At 40.9% G+C, this 23,041-nt stretch overlaps 1 protein-coding gene across 1 annotated transcript in view; it reads left to right on the top strand.

The window, feature by feature from the left end:
- nxn (nucleoredoxin) overlaps positions 1-23,041 on the top strand; it is a 56,851-nt gene that overhangs the window by 27,997 nt on the left and 5,813 nt on the right. The window contains exons 2-7 of the mRNA XM_046074048.1: positions 15,062-15,179; positions 17,527-17,660; positions 19,763-19,863; positions 19,990-20,096; positions 20,925-21,104; positions 21,650-21,774. Of these exons, the coding sequence (XP_045930004.1) occupies positions 15,062-15,179; positions 17,527-17,660; positions 19,763-19,863; positions 19,990-20,096; positions 20,925-21,104; positions 21,650-21,774 (765 nt within the window). The remainder of the gene's footprint in view (positions 1-15,061; positions 15,180-17,526; positions 17,661-19,762; positions 19,864-19,989; positions 20,097-20,924; positions 21,105-21,649; positions 21,775-23,041) is intronic.

Here is a 23,041-nt window from a genome sequence, read left to right on the forward strand (position 1 = left end):
CTCCTTCCTTGGCAATGGATTCCTCAGTTTAATGTTAGCTTATTACTGAACTTGACTACTTTGAAAAGTGCAACACTCTTTCTCTCTCTGCCTCTGTCCAAATCTCATGGGACGTCCTCTTCTGACTTTGTGGAAAACATTAATCACATTTCCCTGGACAGCTTTTCAAAACAGCAGGGACAATAATGCATTCAGGGTTTTCTTGTTAGAAGGAAGCCATATTTGCTTTATCTTTAGACTGTGGATCACTCTCGGGAAATTGGTGTATAAAAGTATTTCTCATGTTTCCTTACGTAAGATGCTTAATAAACTGTTTAAAACACGCCAGTCACTGATGAAGATATAAGATATACATTCTTTTTTTCTTACACTTGCAGCTCAGGAGAGTCATTTGAGGTTCATCCTCTCCTTCCTCCTCTTCCATTTTGTTCTGGCTGCAGTTATGTGCAGATTTCCTGTAGCGGAGTCCAGAGAACTGTTGGAGGAAGTCCAAGCACTAAAGGACACCCTTTCCCCACCTTTTGAACCAGACTCCATTTTTTACTCGCTACAAAGGACCCACGAGCTAATGGTCACAAATATGTAGTATGGAAGCAGTATAGTGCTGTCAATAATTTCACTTCTGGATTTGTTTGTTTGACTTGTATTGTATTGTGCTTTCCAAAGGGTGCTGTAGATTTTTAGTACAAACATACAGATAAAGATCTGTTGCTCCGGCACACATTCCTGTAAAAGGAATAAATGGATCTTTCAAACACAAGCGGCACTGTCTTTTTTTTTTCTTTTTTTTTCTCTTTACCTTCCTTGATTATTGGCAGGCTTATAAAGAGATTTCTCCCCCTGTAAACATTAAGCCTGATTACAAATCCCTGTGAAGTTGCTCTGCTGTGCAGCCTGAATTGTTTTAAATGCTTGAGATGGACTGTAATTAAAAAGGGAGAGTCTTGCCATCTCAACCAAGGTAATCATCTCTGCAGAACTGCAGTCATTGGAATGTATAGTGTATGAACTACTCAAACGTCAGTTTCAGTAGAACCTTGATAAATATCTCAAACACATTACCATAGGATTTTGATTAAAGCTGGATTTGTGGGGAAAATAAGACCAGCAGCCTATGGTTGTAATTAGTTAGTTTAACAATTTGGTTAGTTGGTATTTATGCAACAACATAACTAAATCGATAATAATCAGAACATTGTAGCATTGTAGTTTTATCCAGCGCTGCGTTCAGGTCAATCTTGAGAGAAAGCTACTACTGTTGGAAAGTAAGGGTCGGCATATACTAGAAAACAAGTTGTTTGTGTGACATGTTGTCGGATGTTAGTCTCGGCCATTATTCTTCCACGATACGAACAGTTAATAAGGAATGACCTTCTATTTTAACTCGACATTGTAACTAACTTGTCTGCTACAGTATGAATGAGTCATAGCCTAACTCTCACACTATATTCAAACTAAACCACACCACATTTAAACTTACACATAGCTGGTGCAACAGGCTGCTGGAGTAAGGTCAGGTATCCTAGGAACAGGAAATCTGAAATGTCCGGTTGACTTATTAGTCTAAGAAACTTGCCAACCAATGTGCAGCATTAAATCCTTGTCATTTCCTCCACATTGTCCTTTGTTTCCTGTCCCTGCTGTAAGGCCATTGCTTTCAACCAAACATTGACATGCTGATACAGTATTTTGTTTCCAGTGGCTCAAGCATTTCCAGCCTTAAACAGTAAAAATGTAAATTAATAAAGTAGATGTTTTGGACTGAGCTTGGAGGATTTGTGCCTTTTTAGAATTACATCATCTTGTCTAGAAAAGCCCTTGAACTGCTGAAATAAGATATCAGAAGATTCTGTAGGAAACCAAGGCTTAGCAAGGGCTAGTGACCTCTGCCTGCATCCACGGGAGCTCTCAGATCTGGATGTCAGGCTTGTGGAGCTGAGTTATAAACACGCCGCCAAGCGCACACTCTCCTCTGATGCCGCTTATTTATTTTTTGTTGGTTTTGTTTTTAATGGAAGCTTCAATTGCAGAAGCTGAACAGCTTGCTTTACCTTCATGAATGGAAATCACTGAGTGGGGAAAAGCTACTTGGCTGTGTTTCCAATGAGTCTTTACAGGTGTGTACAAGACAAATCCTACTAAAAGAGGCCCTCTGGTGTGAAGGTGGGGAGATTACTGACTGTTTATGTAAAAGTATTTTTTTTTCCTTGTAAGAGTTTCATTTAAAAGCGGAGACATTGGTGTCAGGGAGGATCAGGGGTTGCACGGAGGTTGGGCGTGAACGTCTGACATGAAGGCCGTGCTGTTTCAACCGCACTATTAAAGGCTTGAACTTTGAACCTCGGCTCTGCCCTGTCAATCAGCCGTCCATCAGGGTGACGTGACCCTGAAAATTGGCACTCATGTCTCCTACCCCAGTTTTGTCTGTCTGTTCTACCTTTCCATCATCGTCTCTGTTGCTGCTCATTCTCACTGCCAGATGTTTGTTTACAATTATTAAAACCCTCATGTTACCTTTTTTTGTCTTCCCTTTCAACACAGTTCAGCAGCGTGCGATAGTAAAGGACTTAACAGTGCTTAGATGAGGTTTTTAACTAATCATGTGTGAAAAGCAACACAATGCTTATATACTAGAATAAGCCAGTGTTCAGTGGAGTTAAAAATAGACATGCTTATTTTGTGGATAGTGTCTGATTGTTCCTTGTGTTTCACCACATCAGACTATCTGTGCTCTCGTTAATAATAACAGCTCTTCAAAGTAAAAAGACACTGGTCAAATAGCAACCATACTTATAGACTGTGAGAGAGAGGGTGCTCTCAGCCTTTCAGGATTTAAATAAAAAAAGTACACAGCTATAACTACCAATTTTTACAGTATTATTAGCAGGACTTATTCCTTGTGAGTCATAATATGATTTGGTGTTTCTTCTATTGAAGACAAAGCAAGATGCATGCTGATGCCTTGGATGAACTTGATTTCGGTTTGTTTTACTTCGCTGTTTACAGTTCTCTAAAGCATACTAAAGGTTTTAGATTTCTAATATGCAAGTAATCATATCAGTCAGTGAATGCGTATTCACTGAAAATCAACTTGCAGAGACCTGCAGCTTGTTTGAGATGCGTAATCCATCACTATAAACATTTCATCACGTTGTATTTTTTTCGCATTACGTATTATTGTTTATAGTAATTTAGTTCATGGGCAGGGACTGTTTCAAAAACTCCCTGTTGATGTGTTCAAGGACAATCTACACCTGAGATTTTATAGTTGTTGAAAAGCAACTTTCTTTTCATGCTATGCATTTCATAACATGCGTCTTTGCATGTTTGTTTTCTTGATTATTTTCAAATAACATAACTTTATGGAAACAGCAGTTGACAAAACTGAAACAGAATCTCAACTGGAAGGCAATTTAGGAGCTGTTCTGGAGCTTTTAATCATATCATGTCTTCAACTGATCCATTTGCTGAAGAATATGTGATCTGAAAAGAACCAGAACAGCTACTAAATGGACCCAGAGGTGCCCTATCCAAGGTCAAGGCAGAACTTTGAACTTCAACTCTTAAATAAAGACTGACACAAAGTCATCTGAAATTAACTAAAAAATTAAAATTTGAACATTGACATATCTGTGACAACTGCGTAAACTCCATCTGCTGATGAAGATCATGAGATATGATTTAAAGCTCCAGAACAGCTACTTAATTGACCTTAATGTGAGATTGTTTTTGTCAACAACACTTGTGAATACATGCTTTTTGGCTCCTGAACACCCTACTAAGGAGATTTTTTGATAATGGTTCCTGGAAGGACAGAACCCAATCTAAATACTGTCTATGTGGTATACTTTGAAATGGATGACTGTATAGTAGAGCTGAAACTATTGATAATCTAAATCCTTTTCCTATGATAATAAATATGAATATCTTTAGATTTTGGACTGTTCAGTTAGAGAAAACATACAATTTAAAGATGCAAATTTAAGCTCTGGCATAATTTCTGATAATTTATAGACTAAATGAGTCATTGAGAAAATAATCAGATTAATAGAAAATGAAAATGTTGATGTAGTTAATGGACTAAAACATGCAGTACAACCTTTTCAGTGGCAACAAATGGCACTGGTTTTTGCTGCTCTGACCATTATGTATGGGCATAAGCTCCGGGTAGTGACAAATATAATCTAAGACACTGCTTCAGTACACTCAACGGAGCCAGTTGAGGTGGTTCGACACCTGACAAAAATCCCCTCCTCCATCCCTCTAGTCTCTCAACTGTACCCAGAGTTCTTGGAGAGAAGCTGGAGGAAGTTGTAAGAGGAAAAAAGAGACACTTTTCTTGTTGTGCTGCCACCACAGTCCTGACCTTAAGTATCTAGAAAATCAATGGATGTTTATTTTGAGGCCCAGTAGGGGTTTGGCTCAGAACTACACATCAGACCTTTTTATAACTGCTTATGGTGGCGGAGGGAGCTTAGCCTCAGGTCTTCTGGCAGAGCACTACAGGTTGTTCCAAGGACTCTGCTTATAAGAAAAGGTGACCTGGTCTTTTGCTGTTAAAGCTCCTGAGGTCTGCAACACTCTGCCAGAGCTGAGGCTAGCCAGATCAGTAGCATCTTTCAAACCACTTCTTAAAGCAGAGTTGAACAGGGAAGCATTTTTACAATGTGCTTTTATGTCCTGTGTTTTATCATTGTTCCAAACCTGTCTTGTCTCAATTGAATTTTTATTTCCATTGTTTCCTTTTATCTACCCCTTTTCACTAACTTTTTAAATCCTGTTTTGTAAGGCGCTCTGTAGTTGATGTAAACGCAGTGAAATAGTATCCCCAGTGTCCCCAATTAAATTGTGGGAGTCAAGATAAAATTTAAGGACATTCAAACTTTTACAGGTTTTAATGTTCACCATTGATAAAGTAAATAGATAAATTTTTACTGAAATTGTGCGCCTGTGTACAAGATTTTCCCAAGTGCATCCCCAGATGTGTGGCCCAGACTTAATGGATATGTGATTTTTATGATGTTTAGTGCAATACGGATGAAATTAAATCTCTACCCAAGAGTCTCTTCAGTTGGCCAATATGGGCTGATTCTGTTGGAGAGGGAGCTTATAGGTGTCTCAATACGTTGCCGCTGCTGTGAAAAGTGTCAGAGGCGGGGGTAAGCTGAGAATAAGGCGTGCATGGAGTAAGGTGGCGGAATGAGGGCGGGAGTGCTTGTGGGAGATACGAGAGGGGTCCAGATGTACAGCTGAGCTATAAAATGCACTGGTCTGCAGGCAAACATATGTGACTTTTAATGAGCGTAAGATGAGAGGAGGAAACAGGCTAATGGATGGATATAAAGTGTCACCATGTAACCATATGTCACTGTAGAGCTGCATGTAGCTCAGGTAATGGGCAGGAAGTGTAAGAACATCCTTTCCCTCAGGAAATGGGAACCATTGTTGATGTGGCAGCCGTCATTGTGCATCATAGCCCACAGCAGCAGAAGCTAGATTTGTGACATTTGAAGATATGTGAGAAGTTGGACTCTATTTCCTGGAACAGAAGGCCGATATATAGTGTGTGTGTGTGTGTGTGTGTTCACATGCTGAGGCCTCGGAGTGCTACCTCTGTCAGAGGTCTGTGTTGTTTTATGAGGCGCACTAGAAGCAGGGTGTCATTGTGATTTATGACGCTCCTCGCTGCATGTGGAGGGTTCGATTTGGACCAAAAATAGACGTACCCTGCCAAGTACACAGTGTCTCAACAGCATGGCACTTATTGTGTATATTACGCTTTATTGGATGTGTTCAGAACATAATTCAAGATCTAAATAGACTATTGTGCTTTTTGAGGATGACAGTGAAATCCCTCAATGGTTGTCAGTCAAAAACGGTCTCTCTATCTAATTGTAAGAAACATCCGCTGATGCATCATTTAGTGCTTTGGAGACCAAAGATAGGCTCCATCAAAATTCTGACTATGTAAGATATTTACGCCCATAATCCCACATTATAACTACTACCCACATTTACAGAATATGACATAAAATGATGCAAAATACACTGGTGAGCTAGCATAATGCTAAACTAAAACCTCAAATTCACTTCACCAAAATAAGCATTTCATGTTTTCCTCTTTCTCCTTGCCTGCGACCAGCATCACAATCTCATTTTCTTCCTCTATTAAGGTTTTTTTATGCATATATGAGCCAATGCTATATCAACACTTGTTTGTTTGAATTGCCGCGTATTCAAAATACATATATCTAACAGTCTAATGCACCTTATTTTAACATGTAGTTTGTATATGTCGAAGTTGTCTGGTTTGCTTCTGTTCAGTATGCAATGATGGGGTCACCATTTGAATTACATTATAAATCTATTTCACACTGGAATTAAATGCATGCAGTTTTATTTTTCTGTCTATAATTGACTGAAATTGTGAGCGCGGTGAAATATTCTTAGTAGCGTGCTTACTGGCCACCTAAATGTAAAGATGTGTTAGGTAGATTGCTGTATTGGGATTTTAGAACTGCCCTGATTATGCACAAAACGCTGATAATCTGTCTGAAATGTTCCCTTCAAATTTCCATAAATATTAATGTGTTGTGATTTGATGGGATCAGGGATTGGGCTGCGGCTCTGGGAGACTTCCCAGGGCTCCATCACAAGGAGGAGTGATGGGTGTTGAATGTGGGGTCAAAGAAAGGTCACAACAGAAAAGCTGCCCCCGAAGCATCCACCCCCCCGAGGCTATACAAAGTGCTTTTCTGACGTTTCTACTTTGTGCTCATATCTGACTTTATTTGATAGCAGAATCATTACATACTGCATTAGATTAGTTTAGAGAGAGAGAGAGAGTGTGTTGTATTACCTTTTGGCGAACACAGTGAAAAAATTGTGTGAAAAATGCACCAGGCTTTCCAAGTCATGAGTTGGCCGATCACTGGGAGTGTATAATGCCAGTCTCAGAGGGTCACGCTAAGGTAACTGATAGAACAGGTCCAGCTGGTCCAGAGCCAGACCAGCTTAATATCGTCTTTATCGGTCTGTTAGACCCTGCAGGCCTCGACTTGATGAAATGCAGGCTGATGGCAGAAGGTGTGAGTTACGACTAACTGAGGAATCATGACACAATGTTCATACAACAAGCTTCTGTAATCCTGTGAACAGCTTTTATGTAAATCATTATGCTCACTTGAGCTGTAGGTTCAGCAGGATTTAATGATTGGCCTACAGAGACTGAACTGAATAAGATTGTTAGCATGACTACACATTACTTCTCACGTACTATATGCTGTTTATTTTTGATTTCTACACTCTTTTAGATAAATATGAAGAAGGTTTTTACATGTTGAATGTTATGAAGGCACACTCGCATTGTTTTCTGAAAGTTGCTGTAGGAAAGACAGCATCATTCTGATTGCTAGGGAATGGGTAGCATATATATTCAATGTTAGCATGTCTATCTAACTAGCATGGGAAGTGGGTCCGACAGCAAATCGGGATTCCCCCAAAATTGATCACATGATTAACAAATGCCTCAAATCATGTGATAATCACACATCAATGTCTAAGAATGGGTATTTTTAGTTATTCTCCACGGACACAGTGTGGTTAAAAAAATATGCATTTTTGCATTTTAAAAAGTTCAGTTTTAGCATGGTGAAGTGGATAGAAAAGGATGCAATATACATACTTATATGGCCTGTGTGTGTGTGTGCGTGCGTGTGCTTGCGTGTTTAATAGGTTTATGCTTTGCACTTTGTAATTTCTCATAAAGAAAGAAGAGTAGACGTGGAGAAAGAAAGAACAGTAAGTCTATGGGGGGCAGGGAGGCAGGCTGACTGGCCTAAACAACACTGGCAATGAAGAATGCACCCCCTGCCATCTTGACCTTTGACCTTGCCAAATGTAGGCCTCAGGGGCAGCCCACGCCTGTGGAGAGACAATGCTGCAGATACCTATTGAGCCCTGGCTTTTTACTCCTTTACAATCCCCCTGCTTTTTTACGAAGCGTTCTTTACTACATAAAAAAATTCTCACCATACAGGGTCCAAGTTTGGATTTAGAGCCTGCATTCAGGGGGTCGCTTTTGTGCCTCCACACAAGGCTGGAAGGGGGAAACACCCACCTCTCTCTCTCTCTCTCTCTCTCTCTCTCTCTCTCTCTCTCTCTCTCTCTCTCTCTCTCTCTCTCTCTCTCTCTCTCTTCCCCCCCCCCCTCTGACATTCTGGCACCTGTTTTCCTCACAAAACCGTTAATTTATCACTGAATTATTAACTAAGAGCCCACAATGTGTCTGGCACTCTGTGACATGTCCTGACTTCCTATATATGTGTGTGAGGCATTGGGGGTTGCCATGGGAACGGGCGGGGGGGGGCTTTTATCAAAAAAGCAATTTTATAAAAGTAATTTAGCCAATGTCTCCCCTCTACGTTCTGGAGGATCCACCACCAAAATGGCTCAGCTGGAGAATGTTATAGGATTAATAAAATACATGAGATAGTAGCAACATTTTGCATTGAGGAGGCCTGATGGGAAGCTGTCTGTGTTCTTTCAGCTCAACAATTTTCGGGGAAGTGTATATTGCCCATCACAATGGATGTGTAGTGCAGGATGAGCCTCTGTAATGAGCACAGTGGAGTAGGTTGGAGTGAGTGGCCTGGACTTTTTATATTTTAGGAATATAGCTGACACTTGAAGGGGGGGAAAAAAACTGGACCTGGTTGGAAAATAGAAAAATCGGTTAACATTTTTTACTGTTACGTGGAACCAGAGGTATAGAAATTAGTGGTATTAAAGACCTAAAGATGAAAGCATAAATCTTGTGGTGGTTTATGTAAGAACAACATACACACGCAAAACGGCATGACGCTGCAGCTTATTAAGAGATAGGTCATCTGTCTAGCACAGAGAAAGGGCAGTGACTGTGCAGCTGTCACGGGGTTTGAGATGCTTATTTCACCACCGGCGGTGAAGACTCTTGACCGGGTAAAGCGATAGTTGGGTCAGAGTAGCACAGATGGAGGCACTAAGTAACACACACTAGCCTGCATAGTGTTGGCTGAAGTATGGCTAAGAGGTGGAAGGGGGGGGGGCTCCCTTTGTAGCCATGAAGAGCAGCAACAGGGTTTTGAAGTGGATACAGGCAGTTACTGAGAGCAGATCGAGCAGAGGCGGGGTCCAGCATGGAGGAATGTTAGTCAAAGCTGGCTGCAGGGGCCCAGCCAAAGGGAGTTACAGCGGTGTAGTCAGGAGATGGAGGGAACAAGTAATGATTGAGCAGACAGGAGAAGTTTGTTTCTCATCTGTCTTCAACCCAAGACCGAGAAGAGAATGTGGCATGTTTTAGATTTTAACCTCAAAGCTGCTCCACACATGATGAATGAACTGTAGAGGCTGCTGTGCATCAGCATGTTAGTTTAAATCCGTTTGCAGATGAAATAATCCATGTTGCACGGGCTTGATTTCTAAACGAGCTTGTTTTAGAACCTGCCAAGAGGCAAACCAACAGTCCAGTTCAGCCTGCTCTTCCCAACGCCACTACAGTAAATCTTTACGGTCAGAGATCACACTGCCTGCAGGCACTCTCAATAAAGAGTCCCAGTAAAAGACAAATGCTTTTGTTGAACATGTCTTGCGGGGGCTGGTCAGTCCATCAGGCAGACAACCTTGCATCTTCTAACAAATTGCTTCACACACACACAAGGTGTGCAGGTGACGCAAAGCTATCGATAGCCTGACTGTTATGTCTCTTGTGCAGGAGATGTTGTATGAATCGAAAATATTGAATTTTATTTTGAAAAACTCTTGTCTTTTAAAGATTTAAATCAAATCAAACTGTTCCAAGGGTCTCCTCTGAATAACATGGAACACATTTCCCCCAATCTGTGCTTCTGTAAACTGTGCCAATAAATTCCCCTTGACATGAATGAAATTATATGGGGAGCATTTTTGCCCAATAATAAATGCCAATGAGAATTCCTGAGTAGGTTCAATTAAATTCCACAAATCTACTTTGGTTGGCCTACGTTGTATCAGCCCTTTTTTTCCCCCTCAAGATATCAGTCGGATTATCACCATTTCTCCCTCATATAATACTCAAAGATAAAGTACTGTGCTGCTATCAGCATCACAGCAGGATACCTTTCATGTCCTCTGATGTAAAAGGCTGACTTTCCTTTTTGTAGTGGCACTGTTGTAAGGAAGCAATGGGAGCGTCTGGCAGATGCCTCAGGGCTGACCAGCCCAGTGAAAGCAGATCTGTGAGGAGATGGAGCTCGAACAATGATAGGTGAATTGGGCACGCTGAGTGATGAAATTTCTTCCACTCTAGTTCTCTCAACACTCACCACACCAGAGCCACTGCAGAGACCCACCGGTTACTGACGGAGGCCAAATTTCATTGCAGGACAAAACTAAAAAAAGGGTTTTAAAAACGGACTGGGTCAAAACTGAAGCAGATGTTCACAGTTTTTAAACTTTTAGCCCTCAAATCTGTTGAGGGTTCTCTATGTAAGCTAACCTCCTCTTAAAATGCAGAATGTTGCCATAAAGTGCAACAGTGCAAAGAGGCATGAAAGCAGTCATCACGCATGACATTTAACAGGGAAATGTGGATATCTTGGGATCGGGTTTGTTTCCCTCCTATTCTTTCTTGCTGGCTTTGCAGTCTAGATTGGGTAGGGTAGACAGGTAGGGAATTTAATATTTGCCCCATCAAAAAAATTTAGCTATATCTGAAAGGCATCAGCATTTTCTTTTGATCACTGGGGTGATTTTCAACTCTGGTATGTCCATGCACATTGATCTACTGGCCCCACAGTGGGCTGATTTGCTCTCCTTCTGGATATGGATCCTCAGCCATGCGTGATCCAATTAGCATGATGAGCACCGGGCATAGTGTGAGGCTAATGTCTGCGTGTCCAAGAGAGTTAATGGATTGTTAGTATGGATTTCCAGCTCTCCCTAGAGTATTTTAACAGTTGGTGGGCTCTCTACAGGGGTTATTGGCATCCTTAAACCATTGTGTAACTATATAGCCAAGCCTCCTGGTCAGCTATATAGTTATACGCTCTGTTGATACTGACAATGAATAGAGGAGCCCTTAGAGAAAGCTGGTAGTGGCAACATGCACTCTTGATGCAGTGAATACAGTGTGCAAGCAGTTTGCATGCAAATAAGCTATTTAGGTACTGACTGCTCTGGGGGGCAGAATTGTTTGGTATTTCTCAAAAAGAAATATTTCCTATATCAGTAAAGAGAACCACTTGGGCTGCAACTAATGATTGTTTTAATGTTTAGTTAATCTGCCAAATATTTTCTTTATTTATCTTTTTGTCCAGATATGCCTAATGTCACAAAATAATGAATCTTAACTCAATCAATGAAAGTTTCCCACAATCCCAGATCTTCATTTGTTTTGTTTCGCTGCCCAACAGTCCAAAACCCACATATATTCAGTTTACAATTAAATCAAACTGAGAAAGGTAGCAAATCCTCACATCTGAGAAACATTTGAGCTTTTTATTGACGAACGAAAGAAGAAATAAATTATCAAAAAATGTTCGTCATGTATCTGAAAGAAATAGTCTGAGAAATACACTTTACCGAGAGTTAGATGAGAAGATCGATGCCACTCTCACACCTGTATGGTAACTATGAAGCTGCAGCCAGCAGCCGTTATCTTAGCGTGGCACAAAGACTAGAAATAAGGAAACAGATAGCCTGGCTCTGTCTGAAGGTAGCAAATTGGCCTATCAGCACCTCTAAAGCTAACTAATTACACTATATATCCTGTTTGTTTAAACTGTACACAAACCAAAGTGTAAAAATTACATGTTGCTAGGGTTGCTGTTTCCCCTGTAAGCTAAGCTAACCAGCTGCTGGCTATAGCTTCATATTTCCATCCAGATATGAGAGTGGTATTGATCTTGTTATTTTACTCTCTGCAGAAAAGCTCTTCATACAGCAGCAAATACAGTAAGAAACCAATCCAAGCCAAATGAGTCCTGTTACACACTAATAAAACTTGACAAGATGAAAAACACCCCTACAAGTTGCTTGTTCTGCAAGGAATGAGGGCAGATTTGATAGTATGTGTGTTTTTTAGTACAACACATCATGTCTGTATGTATTGTTTCTGCAATAAAAGGCAGTCTGCCTCACCACAATGAAAGTGTTTTGGTGAAATGGATCGCTGTGGCATGTGATCCTCATGTTTTCTATTCACAAGGAGGATAGAAGAGGGACACTGTTATTTAGAGCAATTGTCTTCAGTGTTTTGGAGGAAGATTTTGGATCCCCACCCCACCCATGCACGATGAATTCTTGTCATTCAAGGTGCTGAAATCCATTCGACGCTTGTTTGTTTGTGACTCCAGTACATGTAGCTTTTGTAGTTACAAGGTTAGTCATTACCCATGAAATCGTAACAGCCGTTTCATAATAAAGGCAGATCTAAACCCTCGAAGGATTTAGCACTCTGATCCGCAGCCAAATCACCGGGCAAATGTGATTCAAGGATGCAGTAAATTAGTGGCAAGACAAAGAGGAGGAATTGGTTCTGCCTCTGAGGTTGCTACAAAAATCTCTCAGCTGCTCTCTTGATGTTGCAGCATGAGAACAATTAGATTCAGTACACAGCCATCTTCCTCTAGTATTAAAATAAGTAGCCATGTACTACAGTTACCTTACTATGATTTTAGGGGATGTACATTCATTTATAGTGTTTTGATAGACTTGGTTGTTTTTATTTTGGATGGCAACGTCGGACGGATGTTTGGTCGGCCAAGCCTTTTGGTCCATACTGAAAAATTACAATTACAGGTTAAATCTTTTTTTGTTTGTCCAATACTTTGTTTTATGACCAAATACCTGCAAATCTAAGGACATCCCCAACATACTCAACTAAGGTGATGAACATGGTACACATTTTACCTAATAAATCTCACCATGTTAGCATTGTCATTGTAAGCATGTTGGCATGCTATTGTTAGCATTTAGCTCCAAGCACCACTGTGTGGTGCAGAGGGAGAGTCTCAGAGAGCCGCCAGTAATGGCCATAGATGCTTAGTCTTGTGGTCATAACACCCAGAACACTACTGTGAGAGGGTGTTAGCAAAAAGCTGTTTATTTTAATGGTGATCAAGTGGAAAAGGAGATGTTTTTCACGGTGCATGTTATTTGTCATTCATTTGTCTGATTTTTTAAAATCGTAGTACGCGTCTGGGCCTTGACATGGAATACATTTCTTGACATTCAAGTGCTAGTGCAGAACCAATCATCCTATCACTCTGCTTTTCTGGCTAAATCCAGCGCTCAATCTCACATCATCAGCCTGGATGACAGCAGGCAGCTGAGTGAAATGGCTGTAGTAACACAGATGCTGTGTTGGGCACATTGGCTTTCGGAGACAGTCACAGTTAATGCCCCTAACCCCATCAATTTGTGAGCTGAGATTGAGTTTCCAGAGCAGCATGGGGTGTGTGGTAAAACTGTTGACTGTGGCAGACGCTGAAGTTTGCTTTTGACGGACTTCCAGACCAACATTGTTGGGAGGCTCCGGGTCGTCTTGTTCACGGGACAGACCGTCTGACCTCTGCTGTCAGAGAAGGCCTGTGGTTGACCTCTGGCGAGTGCATGACAACATATGTGTAACTTGTGCAAAGAGGAGACACAAAATATGAGTAAAACAAATACACTGTGCAAACTCTCTCTCTTACTCAGTCTGCATATGAGAGTCTTTGTGCCCGTTTATGCAGTGAAGTTACTGTTTTTAAGGAGCGACAACAGGTTATCATCAACCTGGACAGTAACCAAACTCCAAGCTTATGCCACCAAGCCTCAAGACAGCACAAATCATTATATTATATTAGTTATTAATTAAAAGTGTTTGGCTGGATACATTGGATGGTACAGTATAAAATTGGACTATTTTCCAATCTGTCTGTTTTTATATAATTTCCCTCCCCAAGTAATTTAATGCATTTTTAGTCAATAAATTGGTCATAACCTGAAGGATATAGGTTAAATAAAATAATATAATAATCCTTATTTGTAGAGCACTTTTCAAAAACAAGTTACAAAGTGCTTTAACAAGTGTAAAGAATAATACAAAAAAAGATAAGAGCATGAAAATTTAATATAAAATTAGTAAAATAAAACTGGGTGAAACACACACTGACTACTTTCCTTCTCCCGTTGGAATTTTCTGAGCTGGTATGAGATTTCATGCAAGGGATCCCCTTCTTCTTCTGTACTTGCTGAAGCAGCAACATTGCACAGTGCCAGTAGCCGCTCTTTACAAGATACGGCTATTTTCTATTCACAGCATACAGGACTCTTCCCTCTGATATGGAAAGTGAGTCTCAGATATGTGAAATGCTTGATCGGCTCTTTGATGTTTAGGACTACACTGATGGCTGAACCCTATAAAAAGCACCAGTTCTTGCATAAAGTTCTGGCTATAAAGCTTCTTTTCTGACTTTATGATGCTGTATTAATATCAACTCATCATATTGAAGGTATTATGATTAAATTTAAGGCCAGTGACTGGTCATATATGCCTATGGAAGTATGGATCACCTATCTCAAGGGGCTCCAATAATTCACAGTGCTTAACACTTTAGGACTCAGAAATTTCTTCTTTACTGCAGAAAAAGTAGGGGTTTTTTTTCAGCCGCATACCCAGTTTACTCTTATTGATGAGACGGCAGGGACGGCATGAGTTTGCTCTATTTCAGCCTCTTTAAAGTGCAGCAGTGTGCTTCTCTGCTGCTGCTAACTCACCTCAGGGCTGACTGCACTCCTGTATTTTTTATTCTACTTTCTAGTCTCCTGAGTCTCTTTTAAAAAACCGAGAGGGTGTTTGTCCTATAAAATATATATGGTACTCAGATGACATTTGTTTCGTTTATACTGTCGTATTTCAGGAGGACATATAGCTGCACTGAAGACATAATTTTAGACAGTTTCTTTTTCCAGCTCTGAAATTTGAAATAAATATGAACATTAAGGTCTTTCCATCCTCCATTTTCCCTACTTCTCCTCTGATATATTTTTTTCTCTATAGATGAAGCTGTGGAACAAGTACAAGGTAACCAGTATCCCATCTCTGGTGTTTGTGGACGCAGCAACGGGGAAGGTCGTGTGTCGGAATGGTCTGCTGGTGGTCAGAGATGACCCTAAAGGTGAGATCTGCAGTTTCTGCAGCCACACACATACGCGCATACACACATGCAAGTGACCATATAATTAGTGAAGACATCACACTCAAGACGCCGGTAACACCCAAATTCACTCGCTCTGGGTCTACTCTACTGTCACACCTGTCCCCCATAAAAATAAAAAAAACAGCAGGTAGGAACTAAAATTCCCCTGAGGCAAGGGCACATGAATGAGCAATTAAATGTAATAGAAAGTACACAGTAATGCTGGTAATATTAGGAGTTGGTCACATGGAGACAAACCGCTGTGGGCGCTGATTCTCCAACAACATGACATACAGCTTAGTTACACAACATAAATGATTAAAATAAACTTCAAAAACTTAACTTAAATTTAAGTAAAATGCATACACACATTCAACACTTATCCTGTGTAATGATGTTTACCAAATGCCTGGTCAGTTTCCTGTGGAGATAGTGCCACATCATTCAACTCCCCCCCCATTTGTGTTGATGCTACAGTAATTATGGTGCTGCATGAATATTATAGTGCGTCCGTGTTCCACTCCTCCATCTGCAAACCCCATAATTTCGTCACTTTGAAGCGGAGGCAGAGAATTAACAAGAGTAGGCTTGCATTCCTTTCCTGTACAGAGGACGTCTTCTGTGGCTGAGAAGTTCTCAATATTTTAAAATGATGCCTCTTCAGACATTAGCATGAAAAATGTTCCATTAGTCATGTGAGAAAGGAGAATGGTGGCACTACTGCAGCAGAGCGGTGAAGCAGAATGGATTTCGCATAAGGAGTGTGACAAATTTCTCTGCCTTGTTAATGAAAGCCAGGCCTGCAGTATTATCTGTGATTCATTAACTTGTCCACTGTTCTTCCAAACTAGATGTGGCTGGAGAAGAGATTAATCTCAAGCCTTAGCAGTACATCTGGGCATAGGCACTAAGTATGCCTTAACTTTCTAGAAAAACGGGCCCTAGATTTTTTATTTTACAATTTGATACATTATCATGTTAAAATTATTTGAGAGGACAGACTGAGAGCAGTTCCTGACGTGACAAATCAATTCAGCTACTGAGCTACATTTAGGAGAAGGAAAGGGCACTAAAAGTTTGCCGTACATGGAGACTGGGAGGGGCGGGTGAATGTTTCAGCACCCTCTGCCTTTCACTCTCGTTGAAAGGCCTGACATGAGTGGCGGCAGACTAGCCTGCAGCGCAAAGATGGAGTGCACTTTTACAATCAGGATAACAATAAAAGACTGCGGCACCGCGGTGCAGATGTGTCATTCCTACTTAATGAAGCCCTAGACAACCACGCTCGCATAAAGAGGCCATTATGAACCAGCCATACAAGGTTTTATTTATGATTACCTTCTTTTTAATTTGGCTGTACCAAATGCATCTCTAGAGCTTGACAGTAACAATGAAGACACCTTTAAAAGAAAATGAAAAGTGTGAAAGAGAGCGAAAGGGAAGTATTTCTGGCAACCTTCATTTGCTTGAGAGGCATGGCTTTCAGTCATCATTAAAACCAGATTTTGCATCTGGTGTGTACTTCAAAAAGCCGATGTCAGAAAAAAGCTGTAAGTATTGTAGACATGACAAGTACACATGACTCTTTGTTATCCAAATGCCATGTCATAGACAGAAAAAGCATCTCTGGTTTGAAGCTGCAACCGTTAATCCATTAGTCCGTCAACATAAAATTAATCGGCAACTATTTTGATAATCTATTAATTGTTTTTTAAATTATCTGGTTCCAGCTGCTGAAAGGTGAATAATTTCTGGTTTCCTTTGTCTTCTTCATCTTTATCTTTGGTCTTTGGACTAAACAAGACGTTTGAAGACATCACCTTGGGCTCTTGGAAACTGGAACAAGCATTTTCACTGTTCAATATTCTGACATTATATTAACCAAACAATGAATTGATTAATTGAGACAGTAATTCACAGTAGATTAACAACTCATATGAATTCTTTCCCTAGTGCCACCATGAGATTTCTGACTTTTAGTGAAATGTTTCAACAACTATTGGATGGATTGTCATGGTACATTCATTCATTTTCCCCTCAGGATAAATTGTAATTGATTTGCTGATCAGGTGAAAATGTTAAAGATTTTGGTATATTGGTATATATTTTGGTGTGTGTGTGTGTGTGTGTGTGTGTGTGTGTGTGATATGAATGAGCGAGAGAATGACCTGTTAAACACCAGCATGTTAACATTGGCATTGTCATCATGTTAGCATGCTCATGTTAGCGTAGCTGTAGACTCTGTCTTGTTTCCTTATCTATCTTTGTCTGATTTTTATTTTTTTTGTCTTTCCATTGACCCCCCTGCTTTCCTACCATCTCCCAGGCCTGGAGTTCCCATGGGGGCCAAAGCCGTTTGCGGAGGTGGTGGCAGGGCCTCTTCTCAGGAACAACAGGCAGACAATAGACAGCAGCTCTCTGGAGGGACACTACGTGGGAGTGTACTTCTCAGCACACTGGGTGAGTACAGAGAGCAGAGTAAAAGGAGAAAGAGGACCCTGATTTTTACTTTTCCAGCATCCTTACTCTGTCAAAACACTGACACGTTGGTGAGAAGAAAGGGCATCGCCAGCAGAGCAGGAAAAGTTAGTCGAGACAGATAGGAGAGAGGAGCAGGAGGGTGGAGGCGACTCCATTGTGTTTGTATGTTTACATTAACAGTGGTTAGCTATCCCTGTCAGTCCTTTCACCACCACCTCTGGACCTTTTTTTTAAAGTCTGCATTGGTCACCACACCCCACTGACATCATCACAATTGTCTCCTTCTCTGCTGGACCTGCTGATATCCAGTAAAGGTCATGACTCAGTGATGCATGAAAGGCGTGGACTGTTCCTGATGAGATGCAACACAGGCTACCGAGGCTGGTCAGCTCAGCAGCTGCCAGAGCCGCAGCCTCAGAGACCGGCTCTTCAGAACGGTGACGCCTGAAGGCTGGCTCAAACCCCAGACCCATACAAAATTGAAAAGGACAAGTCACAAAAGCCATTACTGGAGTTTATTTGCAGTGTTTTTACACCACATTCCCCTGGTTACTCGTGTAAATGTATCCACAATTAAAGTAATTTTACAAACATGAAATGCCAGCACCTGGCCTTGCCATCCATTTATACAGAAGTGCATGTTACGTTTTTTCCTCCCTTAATGTTCTAGGGACCTGAAATGGCCCGTGGCAGAGAAACATGACCTATATTTCACTGTGCATTTTCTTGTTCCCCTGTAGTGTGAGGGAGTATTTCTTTTAGAATAACTCATTACAGTTAAACTTTAGCTAAAACCCTAGTTCAGTCACATACAAAAATTAACCTAAGGCCACGTATGATGCTTTAGCATTGACAACACTCTACAAACAATGATTACTGAACACAATTTACAGTGTTTACTTGTTTGAGAAACTGAGTAAGAAGTAAATTAATGAGCAGTGAATTGATTTTACGCTTTGTGCTTCACACTTTCACTCCGACCATCCCTTTGTCTTATGATGAGTATTCATGAGTAGATCAATGAAAGTGCCTGACATGCTGTATCCTCTGTCATCAGCTTGAATGGTAATGAAATACTGTCTGCAGCTAGTCAATACAACAGAATAGATTATAAACTTAAGTACATGTGAGATAATATTAATAAGAACATATTCATACAGACACACTTACATGCATATATATACTCACATGTACATGACATGGATAAAGGCCTCTGCAGGAGAAGTAGGCCGCTTATATAAAGAACTCTCCTATTAATTTAAGGCAAGTCAAAAAGGTATACATTAATATTAATAGATGACATAAAGAATGAATGTCTTGCCAACATACTAATGCATTGCTTATTAACATTGTAAGGCTTTATGATATTAATAAAATCAATATGTCTGACCAAATACTTCTTTTGATAACCCAAATTATACAAATGACTACTGCTGCTTCTATGAGATATGAGAAAGCAAATTTAAAAATAGGTTATGGCATTTATTGTTAATTTCAAGTTCAAAGAATTGTATTTCTTAACTGTGATGCAGCCCTCCACACCAGAAAATGGTAATATTTAAGCAAATTTATGATATTAAAATAACTGAAATCACAAAGTAAATCTAATGTCTCTGAAATATCTCTGGAGAGAAAGTTTTCTCAGATGTCTCTCTTACCAAGGAAACTTCCAAAAACATGAATTGTCAAAGTCTGACGTTAATATTCAGTATTTGTATCTTACTATATATTACACCAGTGAAAGCTGAGAGAGAATAAAGAGAGCATGAGAAAGAGAGGGGGAGAGAGTCTGTTTTCCTTCCTGCTGCTCTCTGATGTCATCTTAATGCCAGCCATATTACTGCTGCCCCTGCCTGGATAGAGTGTGGGCTATCCACACACACACACACACACACTCGCAGAAAGACAAGTACTCTCTCAAAATAGAGTATTAAAGCAGGATTAATGTTTTAAGAGGAAGAGAGTTTGGAAATACAACAGAAAGCCACTGAAGCTGCTGCAGCAAGCTATCATATTTGTGATCAGTATTGTACATTCACTCATTCACTTCCTTTTACCTTCTGTTTTTCTCCCCCTGTTAGTGCCCGCCATGCCGCAGTTTGACCCGGGTTTTGGTGGAATCCTATCGAACTGTCAAAGAGTCGGGTCAGAAGTTTGAGATTGTGTTTGTCAGCGCCGACAGGTTAGACTGACATGCACATCTGTCTATGAAGGACACAAATAATCAGTCTGCTCTATTCAGCTGTTAAATGAGACCATCAAATAACCATCTACTGTGTTGCTGTTTGGTGCTTTCCAAACCCACCAGGTCAGAGGAGTCCTTTCAGCAGTACTTCAGCGAGATGCCATGGTTGGCGGTGCCGTATCCAGATGAAGCTCGGCGATCACGACTCAACAGACTCTATGGAATACAAGGTATTGTACAGACACCACCTCCTTGTATATGTTGCTTCAGATCTTCAAGCTGAGAACAGAGAGTGTGGATTATTTTTTTCCCCCGGCCGAGCTTAGTTATGTCACACACTGAAAAGCTGGCACAATGGCTGACAGTTCTCTGTGCTGGGCAGGCAAACCACAACACAGATTGCCCTGCAGCCTGAGGAATGTGGGCCGGTTATCAGGTTTACAGTCTTGTTCGCTACAGAAGTGCTGCACTTTTCTCCTGATTCCCTCCTTTGTGTGTGTGTGTGCGCACAGGCCTGTGGACAAAGTCAGAAAGAGCTGGCTCTTGGCCTCTCCTGCAAAGAATGTGAGGAATGCAATGGAGGACACGTCAACACTGCCCCCCTCCCGCACTCAAACCCATGATGTTTATGACTGCCCCCACCTCCGCTGACTTCTGCCTACATGCGCAGACAGGAACACAATCGCACACGTACACTGTTTGCTCCAGGACAGTGTCTGTTTCTGATAAGGCTGTTAATAAGGCAAAGAGATTGTAATCAGAAGGATGGTGGGAGCCTATGACAAAAAAAAAAGAAAAGTAAAAAAAGTGGCAACATCAGAAGTGAAATCAGAAAGCTGGAGAGAAGTGAAAGTCACCAGAGAGGTGAAAACTGGTTAAAAATGTCCCAAAACATCCTCACAACAAAGAAAACTCTGTGGGAGAGGGAGCATCCTGCGTCATGAGGCGATAATTAACGGAAATTACCCAAACCACCTCCCCCGCTCTTGCCCATTTCCTGCCCCCCTCTCTTTGTCTTCCCCTCACACCATCTTCACCTCCTTTCTCTCCCTCACCAGGTATTCCCACACTGATTCTGCTGGACGCAGAAGGTCACATGATCACACGACAGGGTCGCGTGGAGGTGCTGAATGACCCGGAGTGCCAGCTCTTCCCCTGGCACCCCCGGCCCGTGCTCGAGCTCAGCGAGTCCAACGCTGTGCAGCTCCACGAGGGGCCCTGCCTCGTCCTGTTTGTGGGTGAGTGGACCCGCATTTATGATGCGGACTCTGCAGCTCCACATGGTGTGTGAATGAAGTGGCATTTATGTGGAGCATATTGAATGTCAAACTCGGTGGAAAATTCTTCGAGTGTTGAAAGGGCCAAAGGTCTGTGGAAGTGTTCTTGTATTTATCTATTTATTTATATGCTAATAGAGAAGGTGCAAAGAAGTAAAATGCGAATAGCATAGAAAAATGACTTCGACATGGAAGTAGGAGAATTTGCTACTGGTTTTGTGAGCACTGAGAATAACTAATTGTCAAAGTAGGACATGACAACAAAACACAATATGCCACCAAAAAGAATCTGAGGCTACACAGGTCTCTCTCAAGGTCAAAATGGATTACAAAACAAGACAGAGACCATCTGTACAGTTCCTTTGATGTCCTCACTCAGTTGTCCACCAGTCATCTCTCCTTCCTTGCTTCCCATTTCGCTCATCTGTACATTTTTCCTCTTCCGTGGTGACTTTTATCCCCCATACTTTTAATATCTTCCTATGTCTCTTTCCTGCTTCATTCAGACGCTGAGGAGGAAGGTGAATTGGAGCCAGCCAAGGAGCTGATACAGCCAATAGCGGAGAAACTTATGGCCAAGTACAAAGCCAAAGAGGAGGAGACGCCGCTGCTGTTCTTTGTGGCTGGAGAGGTGAGATAAGCCACTCGAGGCCACTCGAGACAGTGTAAAATGCCATTTCTCACAAACTTGCATAGCTGAAGTAAGTTGGGTCTATTCCTGTATGACATGCAGTTAACTCATCTGTGAGTGTTTGTTGTGCTGTGCTTGGCCATGTGCTTTAGTTATCACACATAGTATATGACTGATACTGGATTTCTGAGGCTGACACTGATATTGATATTTATTGATAGATTTATCAGCCAATATTATTTTTTATGTAAGTATAATTATTTTAATGTATCAATCAATACATCATCATTTCTGATTAGGATTCCTTAATTTGGGATTTTTAGAATATTTTTACCAAAATATGTACTAAGCAGGGACACTTGCCAGTGCTCCCTGGAGGACAGTTAATTTGAAGTTGTGTTTTTGGCCACCTGGTGAATGTCAGTCCATATTCACTCTCCTTTTAGCTCTGTTTTCGATCTCCACCAATTCCTGAGGGAAATTTCTGCCTTTTTAGCTGCTAAATGCTCCTCTATGCTTGCTAGCTAATCCAGCTAGTCACTAACTTTGTTTGTCTGCCGTTTGGTGCTGTGCAGGTAAGTTATAGTTTATTTTCTGAAAACAGCAGCCTACTGCCTCCACAGTTTACGCTATGGGAGCAGTGAGCGTGAACATGATGTTGCTGTAAACATAAAGTTGCAGGCTAGAAAACCAAAACAATGAGCTAAAGGATGCTAAAATGATCTGTAGAACTGGTGGGAGAGTTTACAGTTTAAATTATAAACAAACAATGTAAAGGAAACACTTATATCTTGTAACTTCTTATCGTTCTACATGTAGTACAGATATATATATATATATATATATGTGTGTGTGTGTGTGTGTGTGTATGTATGTATGTATGTGTGTGTGTGTATATATATATATATATATATATATATATATATATATATATATATATATATATAGTGTGTGTGTGTGTAATAATAAGCTAATATCTGGCACAGCCAATTTATCACTCAGGCTCTTATCTCATAGCCTATTATATTGTATAATATATATATATAATATAAAGTCCCTGGTTTGTATCTGCACCTTGACCACTGTTTAAATGACACCATTAGAGACCCCTCTCTTTGAGCCTCTTGAACCTGCAAGAGCCACTCCTATCCACAACCCAGAATTCAACTGGGTGCCCTTATCATGATGGTTAGACCCAGAGCATGCCAGCAGACTTTCTCTTCTCGCTCCAAATAATCCCTCCATCTTTATCTCCTCCCACGTCTTC

Source organism: Micropterus dolomieu, linkage group LG17, assembly GCF_021292245.1.
Source record: "Micropterus dolomieu isolate WLL.071019.BEF.003 ecotype Adirondacks linkage group LG17, ASM2129224v1, whole genome shotgun sequence".
NCBI lineage: Eukaryota > Metazoa > Chordata > Actinopteri > Centrarchiformes > Centrarchidae > Micropterus > Micropterus dolomieu.